At 32.7% G+C, this 13,044-nt stretch overlaps 1 protein-coding gene and 1 long non-coding RNA gene across 2 annotated transcripts; both read left to right on the top strand.

The window, feature by feature from the left end:
* The first annotated feature begins 5,509 nt into the window (after positions 1–5,509).
* Positions 5,510–6,315, top strand: LOC143529516 (uncharacterized). Its single transcript, XR_013134677.1, has 3 exons — positions 5,510–5,688; positions 5,860–5,922; positions 6,013–6,315. It is a non-coding gene; the product is annotated as an uncharacterized LOC143529516 (long non-coding RNA).
* A 1,714-nt stretch (positions 6,316–8,029) lies between these two features.
* LOC143529797 (uncharacterized) lies at positions 8,030–10,605 on the top strand. Its single transcript, XM_077025508.1, has 3 exons — positions 8,030–8,324; positions 8,514–9,620; positions 10,013–10,605. Exons 1-3 carry the CDS (start codon positions 8,030–8,032, stop codon positions 10,603–10,605), a joined length of 1,995 nt encoding a protein of 664 aa, XP_076881623.1.
* Positions 10,606–13,044: the final 2,439 nt, after the last annotated feature.

Genomic DNA, 13,044 nt, shown 5'->3' with positions numbered 1-13,044 from the left:
GTGTTCTACATAAACAAAAAACTATGTAAGTCACGTGAAACTGTTTGCCCATGAATTTTTTTATTTATTGTTTTCACATATTAAGATGAGTTTCTCTGTATTCTATTAGAGACTAAGATTAATCAAAGCTATAATGTGTTGCTGGGTTTCTTAAATTTTTTAGCGTTTGTCACCAGATAATGTCTTTGAACTTTTGATAATACACATGATCTGTTTTAGATTGAAACCATATTATATACGATAATTAGTTAAAAGTAATATATGTTTCAACGAGTTGTATTAACATTTTAATTACTAGATAGAAATATCATATTTTGTTTTTTCTATAATTAAGTTTCTTAATCGAACAACATATGTTGTGCAGGTTCACCACAACTAGAAACAACTCCTGCATCAAAAGTTGCAATAAATGTAACTACCGCAAACACAATCAGCCATGTTAAGGTACATCAAACAATTAGCCTCTAGAATTTGGACTTTCAACAACGTTCCATTTATAAAAGAAACCCTAACACCTTATTACTTTTTTTGTCAATATCGGACTCCAAAAACTATGGAGAACAGCTTTGATAGCCGCCAACGACAATCTCAATTGCACAAATTCTCACTAAGAATGCCCACAAAAGCTTGGTAATAACAAAACTTCTTTACTCTATTTATATACCTCACATTAACAAATTAATTCCTATATATAGCCGCTATACATGCTTGGCACAAATAATGGACATTCAAGCTGATTGCAGGATCGCAACTGTGCTTATGTCGCCTTCTCAAGCTGCCCAAGAAACTATACTACCAAAAGATAAATAACACAATGTGAAGACCTTGACGAGGATAAGCAGCCGAAATTCATGTAAGACAACAAACTACTTACATGGACTGAGAAACAACTACAAAAAAAATATAGACCTGTTCTAAGACAACAAACGGGTCGATTTTGGTTAGGCTTTTTATCTGACCAAAGAAAACCTGTTTTCACCTGTACTAAAAAGGCTATCGGGTTGATCTGGGTGAAGTTTTATTCTTGACCTGACCACAGTCTTTTCGATCCATTAAAATGCAATTTATCATCTACACTGAAACCAAAACTATCTTTACTCACTACAAGAAACCTAATGGGTCAATTTAAATCATGTTTTACTTCATCCGACAAAAGAAAGCTTCTTCACATGATAAAAACAAAGCACTTCGTTCTGACTAAAACCATAACGTTTCACCTGTTAATAAACGCAAACGGGTCAATCTGCGACCCGAACAAACTAATCTGACCCATCGTAAAAAAAATTACATTAAACAAAAATTTTGCTCGGATCAGAACAAAGCCAAAAATAATAACATATTTACCTGTTATGAAATCGCAGGCGGGTCAATCTGAGTTGAGTTTGATTTATGATCGCAACAATGGTACCATGTAAGGAGTTAATGGGAAAGGTTTCAGAAATTACTTCAAACTGAACATTCATTATAGCTAAACATTTTATCAAAATATTTCTGTTTTTATTTTCCTTTGTTGAGTTTTAGATTAATTGTAATCCTTCAAACCAAATCATTTTTAGCTTTAATGATGGTGTTACTCTTCCATGCATTGATTTTTACATTTATTAGTTTTTGTTGTTTGGGTCAAGCTAGAGGTCATAATGGTTGGTTAAAAAGACCATTTCGTGCTTATAGTTCTACTTACTATAAATATAATTTTTAAACTTTAATGTTAACATATGTAAATCCGATTTCATTAACTTTGTGCAGATTCGGGATCAAAGAAACAGGTGACACAGAACCTCATGCACGACCGTCCGCTCTTTGACAACACAACACCTTCTTTTGGCGGTACTAACATGTCTTAAATACCAAACTAAGAATTTTTTGGTAATAACTCTCTTTTGTGATCACTTCACATATTTTGTTAACAATCCATCGAATGTGATGTAACGAGAGCTGTAAGGTTGGTATGTAAAACTCTGTAGGCATTACATGTGAAAGTGCCTTTGTTTGAAAATATCACTTATGACACCCCGCCGCAAAGCGGCGGGTCAGCCTACTAGTTATAATCTAAAAAAAAGCTAACCTGCTACGACGTATTTATAGGCGATTTTTTTCTTCATTACTTTCGCCACTCTGAGATTGGTTTCGTATCATTCTTGCATGTGTAGGACGTCACACATGACCCTCCCTCAACCACACTGGATAGCCTAAAAGGGTTTGTATCTCGATCATATCAATGTCCTGTTGAGTCATTTCTAATGGATGAGTAAAATGGTATAAGATTAAGAAAAAAAAGGTAGTTTCATAATAATATATTTTATTGATGGTGTGGGCCCACTTCTTATAAGACGAAGGTCGCCAAGTCAGGCACTTGACTTGAATATAATCTAGCATCAGAATTTCAAGTTGGCTCTTATGATGACCAGTAATGCTTTCTTTATTCTCTTGCTTCTAATGTACATTTCCCTAGATTTTTGTGAAGTTAATATGAATATATATAGGGTCCATCATGTATAACTGTATCAATATGTATATAGGATGTTATTTGTTTTTCCAGATATTAATACGCTACATATAGCAAACTAAAAATAATAATAACTGCGAAGAAACAAAGCCCCAATGATACATGATGGACCCTGTATTCATATTAACTTCGTAAAAATCTTAGGAAATGTACATTAGAAACAAGGGAATAAAGAAAAGCATTACTGGTCATCATAAAAGCCAACTTGAAATTCTTGAAATTCTGATGCTAGATTATATTCGTCAAGTCAAGTGCCTGACTTGGCGACCTTCGTGATGACCAGCAATGCTTTTCCTTATTCCCTTGTTTCTAATGTACATTTCCCTGAATTTTTGTAAAGTTAATATGTATACAGGGTCCATCATGTATCATTGTATCAATATGTATATAGATGTTATTTTTTTTCCAGTTATTAATACGCTACATATAGCAAACTAAAAAGAATAATAACTAGAAGAAACAAAGCCCCTCCACCGAGCCCGAATGAGCCACTGCCAACACAACCAATTACATCAAGACAAACTTACACCAATTAACCCAATTACCCGAAAACAAATTAGATCTATTCTTAACCCACAAAAAACCCAAAGATTTTTATAACAAGGTTAACAAAGGCGAGACAGAGAAGAAGATCATTCAAGGAATTACGGTTATTGCTTGTTGGAGTTTGTGGAAGGCTAGAAACAAGAAGATTCACAAAGACAAAGACACTAAAATGGAGGAGGTTTTTGATGAAATTAGATCTTTGGGTTTTTTGTGGGTTAAGAATAGATCTAGTTTGTTTTCTGGTAATTGGGTTAATTGGTGTAAGTTTGTCTTGATGTAATTGGTTGTGTTGGTTGTGGCTCCTCCGGGCTCGGTGGAGGGGCTTTGTTTCTTCTAGTGGCTGTTCGTTTTTGTTGGTTAATGAAATTTATCTTAAAAAAAAATAATAACTTCAATAATGTTAATGCTAAAATGTCAAACTTTTAATTCATTTAAAGATAAATTAGCCAAAATACAATCTTATTGCAAAATAACATGAACGACAAATGAATTTGAAGTTAACCATATGTTGATCAAATATCGTCACCTATATATAGCCTGAGTTTTTTTCTTTCTTTTTTTTTTAATTGAGGTTGGGAAAAAAGTATTTATATAAATGGGGATTTTGAAAAGTATTTACCAAATTAGGTGTTTTTGGTTAAGTAACTTTTTTTCAACCCTTATCTTATTAGATAAAGATAATTTATATTAAACTTTTTAAATTCATATAAGATAGAAAAAGGATAAATTATAAGATGATAAAACTTACTTTTCAGCTCTTTTATATTTTTTTTATCCATCATTAAAAGAAATAATATTCATGAAAATATTTTCGGAAAAAAGTCTACACGAAATAGCAAATTGCAAAAAGAAAAAAAGCGCATAACATTAAAATAACCAGGTACATAGAAACATTAACATATGTTATTTAAAATTTTTAGCAAACCGAGTTGTAATTTCTTTCTTCGCAATATATCGGTAAATTTTTTAACACAAAAAACTATAGTGTATTTTTCTTGTAAGTTACACAAGTATTGTTATTGTATTGATATCAATATTGTGATAAAACAAAGCAATTCTAACTGATCAACATGGGTACCCATTATCGGTTTTATCGGAATCGGTACCCACATTTGTTTTTTTTATTTTTGTAGTTATGTTTATCTTTTTTCTAGACATTCCGGCATAGATTTTGTTCAAACGAAAATGTTTTTAATAATTACTGTATATATCTTTTTAATATTGTAAATTTTTCGAGTGTTGGTACCGAACTAGTATCTATAGCAAACCGAACTGTTTCTAACTGAACCCCATCAATATCGATATCGATATTAAATCCGGCCAATTCAAAATTTAACTACCATAAAAAACTAACTTGTAAACTAATAATACAACACTTAACAAAACAGCAAAGATAAATAAAAACCAATAAATAATATACAAACCTTATGACGGTTAGCTAACAAAACCAGTTTCAGATTATGAATGTTTCTATTTATTTTGAGCTAACTTAGTAGAATTCAAATAAAATATTATTTTTGTTTTTCAGGAGTACCGGTATCTCTAATGCCCTTAACATTACAAAGTTGATCATTAATGAAGAAATACCTGATATTGTGGAGTTCAAAAAAAGGTTAACAGTTATATTTAGTTTTAAAAATACTACACGTATTTTTTTAACAAATCTTATGTTTTATACCTAATAGTTTAATGTTTTTCCATAGTTTTCTTCAAATGATTGGTTCTGACACATCTTCAAGCAGTCTCCTATCTCCATTAAGTGTCCGTTATCCCTATTTTGAAGAGTTTGTTAATGAGACGGACTTCTGTAATGTTGGAGAAGTCGAAGATATCGAAACAGTAACTTTTTCTTATGTTTATATCTGTTAATATAATTTGAAAATTAGTTTACCAAAAATATTTTTTTGTTTATTTTTTTCAGCCAAAAAAAGTAGTAATTTGTGGAAGCATATCATCATCTAATTACAATAGTTGGTATTATGTTGCATGCAAAATATGTACTGGCCAACTTAAGGAAGAACACAAGGTAAGTCATCAAGGTGAAATCGTTGCGGAAAAATCAATAAACCAATTTAGAGGGAAGTATAAGTGCCCAAGCAAAAAATGCAACGAAGCTGTTGTCGATGCAGTTGCAAGGTTCGTGCACAATAACTTTTATTAATATAAATAATTATATTATTTATAATAACATTATTCATATTTCATCATCAATATGCAGGTACCGAGTTCCTTTTGATGTTCAAGACTCAACTGGTTCACTGGGGTTAACTTTATGGGAAGGACAAGCTTTACCGATCTTCAAAATTACTTCCATGGAACTTTTTAAGAAGTTAGTAGAGGTAAATATCATTATACAAAGTTTAGAAAATATAATTTAAATATATGATTCATTTTTTACAATTAACTATAATTACACATTCCTAACAAACGAATATTTTTTTATATATGTGAAGAGTGGTGATAATGCAGACATAATTCCTAAAGAGATAGAAGGTATTGAGGATCATATTTATGCTTTGAAGATCAACATTCAGCAATACAACATAAATAATGAAAGATCTTCTTACAATATTTTAAAATTTACCAAAGATCCTAAGATAATAAGTGAGCTACAAGAAAAACATGAGCTGACTTTGGTAAGATATGTAGATAATATATTATTATATTTATTTGCATTTGATATTTGTTATATTTGAGCTACAAGAAAAACATGAGCTGACTTTGATAAGATATGTAGATAATATATTATTATATTTATTTGCATTTAATATTTGTTATATTTAAAAATTTAATTTTTAATTTGGCAGGAGCAACCTTCATATTCAAATGACGAGTCTGTTGAATTTTCTATTGAAAGCTTATCGGAAAAGGTAAATCATTAAAGAATAAACTATTAAAAAAGTTATAACCAAATATTTATAATTTTTAATTTGATGAAATTGTTAAAACTTAATTTCTAGGATTCTACAAATGTTGTGGATGACAATGTCACTTCTTTTGTGCAAAGTATCTCAAAAACTTCTGTTATAAACAAAGACAAGAAGAATACTGAAGCTTCCAAAAGAAAATTTCAAGATGTTTATGATGTTGATAACCCACCGCAGCAACCTATTACAAAAGCCAAAAGATCTTCAAAAGCTATCGTTCAAAATTATGGCAAGAACAAACTCTTAACCCCAAAAAAAGAGAGAGAATGATCTTTATGTTTTTTTAAAACTATTTTACTTTCTATTGCTTTTGGTTTGGTTATTTGGGATTTGATACAATATTTGACGTTTTCAATTTTCTTTAATGACATTTGTTTTCTAATGAATCAAATGGTTTAATAATGAGTAGCTTATGTCATATTTCATATTTAGATTGGTTATTAACACACACACACACATAAAAATATATATATTGTTTTAGGCCATTCGGTAAAGAAGACTATCTCAAAAACCAATCGTTTTCTAAGGAAATTATTGTTGAATGCAAAAAGAGGAAAACTTAGTTACTCCCAAGCCACAAAAGTATATCGTGTGAGACGGAAAATTATTTTGGATGCTAAGAGAGGAAAACATACTTACTTATCCAATATGGCATCATCATCAAGTTTCACTCATCCAAGGATTAAATCTGTGTCTAAACAGAATCGTATGAGTAGGAGAGCAAAGATGGATTATGAGAGAACAAGAATTCATTTTATTGAAGACGATAAAAAATATAAAGGAGTTTCTAAAGGTTCGCACAATTACATAATCTTCCTACACGATTTTACATATTTACAAATCTGGTTAAAAATAATAGTTAACTTTGTTGCTTATTAACTACAGAATACTTAGATCATGGAGACCAGTCAGTTGTGCGTGAGATATGTCATGCTAAACTATGGATCAATGAGGGCAGAAGATGTCAACGAAAGAAATCAAAAGTAAGTTTTAATTTGTGTTGCCGATATGGGGCTGTTGAGTTACCACAAATAAAAACATCGAACCCTCAGTATGAAGAATTATTTAAATCAAATGACGCTAAAAGCAAATTCTTCTTGAAGAACATTCGGTGTTATAACTCGATGTTTTCTTTTACTTCCATGGGAGGAAAGATTGACAAATCTGTTAATAAGGGGAAAGGTCCGTATGTGTTCAAATTGAGCGGCCAGAATTATCATGCTATTGGCAGTCTCTACCCAACGATGGCACGAAACCCAAATTCTCACAACTATACATATATGATACGGAAAACGAAATTGAGAATAGACAAAAAGTTTTGAGGTACACATATGATCGTCTAATCATTTTTATTACCTATGTATTTATTTACCAACATTAATAGTAATTATTATAATTATTTCAGTGACAACAAAGTTAGTATGTCAAATGACGAAAAGAGACTGAATACTGAGATTATTACATGGCTGAAAGAAATGCTTGATCGCCAAAATGTTTTAGTCAAAAATTATAGAATGGCAAGAGATGTTTGTAATGAACACCTTGATAAAGAACTAAAGCTACGCCTTATATGTAACAGGGAAAAAGATGGTCGGACTTATAACCTTCCTACTACTTCAGAAGTTGCAGCATTAATTGTAGGAGATATTGAGGAATCGTATGAGCCACGTGATATTGTCGTGAGAAAAATAGGACACCTAGAATACCTTAATGAGCTACACCCTTTATACATGCCTCTTCAGTACCCGTTGACATATATTAATGATGAGGACGGTTACCGAACTAAAATCAAAGCATAGAGGAGTTGAAGATGATGATGGTAACAAACGGCCTTATACTACAATGAGGGAATGGTTTGCGTTTATATTTCAAGACAGAGTTGGTCAGTTCTCCCATACTTTATACTCAAGAAGACTGTTACAACAGAAACTGGTAGACGCTTTTACGATGATTGAAAGTGAAAGGTTGTATTTTATAAGAACAAAACAAAAAGAACTAAGGTTCGTAACATTTGAGAACCTAAAATCTCTAAAGAATAAGGGGTGTTCTGATGTCTCAAAGGTTGGCCAACGGTATCATATTACCTTCTTCATTTACAGGAGGAGCTCGGTATATGATGCAAAATTATTTGGATGCTATGACCCTTTGTAAATGGTATGGATATCCTGATTTCTTTATCACGGTTACATGCAATCCTAAATGGCCTGAGGTTCAAAGATTCCTAAAAGACACAACTCTAAACGCAGATGATAGACCAGACATATTATGCAGGCTGTTTAAAATTAAACTGGACTCATTGATTAAAGACTTGAAAGAGAATCATGTTCTTGGTAAACTTCAAGCAGGTAGGTATTCTATACATCTTACTAACCCACAACTTTATTTATATGCTAAACTGCTTTTTGTATTTTTTGTAGTCGTTTATACAGTGGAGTTTCAAAAACTTAGTTTTCCTCACGCCCATCTTTGTTTATTTATGCAAAAAGAAGATAAAATCCCAAACGTATAGCATGTTGATCCTTATATCAGTGCAGAGATACCGGATAAAAACGAAGACCCGGAATTATACAACCTTGTGTCTGAGTTAATGGTGCACGGTCGTTGCGCGCATTATAACAAACCTTGCTCATGTGTTATAGACAATAAGTGTACCAAAAACTTCCTGAAGAATTTTCAAGATGAAACTTCAATAGACACAGACGGCTTTCCATTATACAGAAGACGTGATAATGGTGCATTTGTTCAAAAGTTAGATATCAAGCTCGATAACCGAAGTGTTGTACCATACAACATCAAACTCTTAAAAAGATATCAGGCTCACATAAATGTTGAATGGTGTAATCAGGGGTCGTCTATCAAGTATCTTTTCAAATACACAAACAAAGGGCCTGATCGAGCAACTATGTATTTCGCTAACGGTGGAGAGGGTAAAAATACTGAAGAGCGACACATTGATGAGATTAAAGAGTTCTATGACTGTCGATATCTGTCAGCATGTGAGGCTTCATGGCGTATTTTTGCATACGATGTACATCACAAAGTTCCAGCAGTTATGAGACTACCTTTTCACCTTCCTGGTAAGAAACAAGTCATTTATGGTACAGATGATGACATTGAAAATGTGTTGGAAAAAACAGATACTGTTTCATCTTCAGTGTTCGAATTATGGATGGAATGTAACAGAACTGATCATAAAGCACGCAAACTAACATACTCAGAATTCCCTACACAATTCGTCTGGCATCCAAGTCCACGTGGATGGCAACGAAGAAAATCGGGATTCTGTATTGGTAGAGTGCACGCAATATCTCCTGCTCTTGGAGAAGCGTATTTTTTAAGGGTACTTATAAACAGAGTGAAAGGTCCAAGGAGTTATGAAGAAATACGTACCGTTAACGGCCAGACATACAATACTTTCAGATATGCATGTTATGCCCTTGGATTACTTGATGTTGACACAGAATACATTGAGGAAATTGAAGAAGCAAGTCTATCAGGTTCAGGTGATTACCTACGATCATTGTTTGCTACAATGTTGTCTACTGACAGTCTCTCCAGACCCGAACATGTATGGAACAGTACATGGAAACTCCTCTCGGAAGACATAATCTATAAGCAACGCAAACTTTTAAAATCTCCAGGTATACGCTATGTCCAAACTAATATTAAATGTCATAATTAAAACTTAATGATTACAATTCTAATTTGTTTAAAACTTCTACAGAGTTGCAACTGACTGAAGAACAAATAAAGAACCTTACCTTACTTGAAATCCAGAAAATACTACAACAAAACAAAACAAGCTTAAGTAGGTATGAGACGATGCCTTTTCCCGATGAAGAATCCTTATCTGTTATCAATAATAGGGTGATCCTTGATGAACAGTCATACGATCAAAAATTTGAAAGAAAAGAATTCCAAAACCTCTTCGCTACGATAACCTCAGAATAGAGAGCAATTTTTGACACAATAAAAGAAGCTGTTCACAAGAAAAACGGTGGCGCCTTTTTTGTTTATGGTTATGGTGGAACAGGGAAAACATACTTATGGAAGACATTAACTTCAGCAATACGATCAGAAGGTAATATTGTTTTGAATGTTGCTTCAAGCGGAATTGCATCATTATTGCTATCCGGTGGTAGATTAGCACATTCGAGATTTCACATTCCAATTAACTTGAATGAGGGCTCCTCTTGTGTAATAGAACGAGGTTCGAATGAGGCGGAGCTATTACAAAAAACAAAATTAATAATATGGGATGAAGCACCAATGACCAAAAAACATGTGTTCCAAGCTCTAAAAACATGCAAAGATGTGTTGCAATCTAAACTACTGTTCGGAGGAAAAGTTGTTGTGTTTGGAGGCGACTTTAGACAAATTTTGCCAGTAATTCAGAAAGGAAGCAGACAACAAATAGTAAAAGCATCTCTATGTTCTTCATACTTTTGGAATGAATGTCGTGTCCTTAGATTAACAAGGAACTTAAGGTTAACAATTGGTCAACCATCTCCTGATATAGAGGAAACAAAAAAGTTTGCACAATGGTTGCTAGACATTGAAGAGGGTAAAGTCGGTGGGCCCTATCACAAAGCTCATTCAGTTTGTGTATCCAGACATTTTAAATAACAAAGAAGACTCTAATTACTTTCAACATAGGGTATTACTTGCACCAACAAATGAGGTCGTACATGAAATAAACGACCGTCTGATCGAAAGCTTCCCAGGTGAATCGGTTGAGTACTTAAGCTCATATTATGTATCAAAGTCTGACTATATAGACGGAAATGTTGATCCAACTTTATACTCTACTGAGCTATTAAACGGCCTAAAAATAGCTGGACTACCAAACCATCGCCTTATACTCAAAGTAGGAGTGCCGGTTATGCTTCTAAGAAATATTGATCAAAAGAAAGGCTTATGCAACGGTACAAGGTTTCAGGTTATTTCTTTAGGTACCCATGTAATTGAAGTGAAAATTCTTTCAGGAACTAATACTGGTGAAAAAATATCTATACCTAGAATCGCTTTAATACCTTCTGACGAAAACATAGCATTCAAATTTACAAGACGACAATATCCCTTATCAGTTTGTTTCGCTATGACTACAAACAAAAGCCAAGGACAGTCATTAAATAGGATTGGTTTGTACCTAAAGAACGATGTCTTCTCACACGGACAACTATATGTTGGCTTATCAAGAGTTACAAGCAAAAACGGTCTGAAGATACTTATTTTAGACAAATATGGCAAACAAAATAACAAGACAAAAAATGTTGTCTTCAAGGAAATCTTTTCTTACTTGAACTAAATGTAATTGTAATTTTACTGTTTTTTATTAACTATTTTGTATTCATACGGTGATGTTATATCTTGATTTCTACACTAAACTCCACAATATTATGTACATTAAAAAACATTTAAGTAACCCGCGTAACACGCGGGCTAAAAACTAGTAAATAATAATTTAAAACCTTGTTTAGAATCGGTCTAGTAAAACAAAATTTTAAAAATTTTAAAACAGTTTTCAAAACATTATTTTAACTTATTTTAGAAAAAATATGCTACGGAATTAAAAGTGTAACTTTTGTTATTATTAATTCATTTTTTATTATATTATTTGAATTAAAAAAAGTTTAATATAAAATATCTTTACCCTACCTCTAGTCAATGGGGCCGCGTACGGAGTACCCAACGTTACTTAGTTGGTCGTTAAAAAAAATATTAAGGATGAGAAAAGTAACTTTATTCAAAAACATCTAATATTGGTAAATACTTTTCAAAATCCTCATTTAGATAAACACTTTTTTCCCTAACCCCAATTTGGTAAAAACGAAACTATGTATGTCATTTTTCATATGTTGATGACAATTGTAATAACAATAAATAAAACAAAGTTATATTGTAGCAAAATATTTAGCAAAATGATTTAACACCCAAAATATACATGCATTAAAACTTATAAATATTTATATACTTGTGTTTTGGTAGACTTTTTATTAGGAAAAAATCTCAAAACAGCATATTTTGATCATGGTTTCTAGAAATAACCAAAGACCAAACAAAATGCCCAAACTAGTATAATTATCCCGTCGGACTCGATGGAAAATCATTTATGATCTGATGGATTAATGACGACCCTATCATGACGCGCCAGGAAGCATACTATTCCGCCAAATCCGACGATTTACCGTTTTGTCCGATGGATTAATGAAACAACCCGATGTAATAATAAACAGTCGGATTTGACGATTCAGTTCATGCTTCTGTCGGATGCGACTGTTTAATTTGTCCTACGAAGCCTATATTTTTCAATTCGGGGGGTTTTTAAATTGAGTTTTAGAGTGAAATTGAACACTATGGTTGTGTTCACCTCGAAAAACTAAGCTATTTGCACTATTTATTTGCTTGATTCCGTGGAATAAGAAGATGGAGATGTAGGTTGGTTATGGAGGTTTAAGGTTTAACAGATAAAAGATAAAGAATTCCGTCGAACACACTAATATTCCGTCAAATCGTCTCGGTTTTTTAAGAAATTTTGTCAGATCCATTAATACTTTAACACATGGCACGATTTTAAATGTTCCAAAATATTGTCGGGCGGTGTTGAAGTTATGTTGGATCTGACGGAAAAAATAGGCTATTTTAGAATATTTTTTTTTAAATCTAGGTTATTTTTGGAAATTCTTGGTCAAAATAGGGAAATAACCCTTATTATTATTATAAACTAATAATCTAAGTCTGAAATTTTTTCTAATTTTTTGTTGCTATGACTTGATGTGTTATTTTACCTAGTTCGTTCTTCGCCAGCTCATTGTAACTTGATTCATTTCTTAGACAACCCGTAGTGGCAACGTTGCCACCAACGTTGAGGACGAAAACACGGGCGGTACACCGCCCCCCTCCCCCCCCCCCCCCCCGCGTTATATGAAATTGGTTTTTGGCTGCGTTGTATACAAAACGCGGGGTTGGCACACAAATAAAAAAAATAGCCGTTGGGTGGGTGGGTCTTGTTGTTAACGGGATCGCTGGAAAAAATGGTGGTGGTGGTGGGTGGTAACGGGATCG

This window comes from Bidens hawaiensis, unplaced genomic scaffold (genome assembly GCF_021521415.1).
Source record: "Bidens hawaiensis isolate Kalapana, Puna unplaced genomic scaffold, B.hawaiensis_p1.1 tig00000636_1, whole genome shotgun sequence".
In the NCBI taxonomy this organism is placed as follows: domain Eukaryota; kingdom Viridiplantae; phylum Streptophyta; class Magnoliopsida; order Asterales; family Asteraceae; genus Bidens; species Bidens hawaiensis.
The sequence above is the reverse complement of the archived record's forward strand: the minus strand, read 5'-3'. Positions and strand labels throughout refer to the sequence as shown.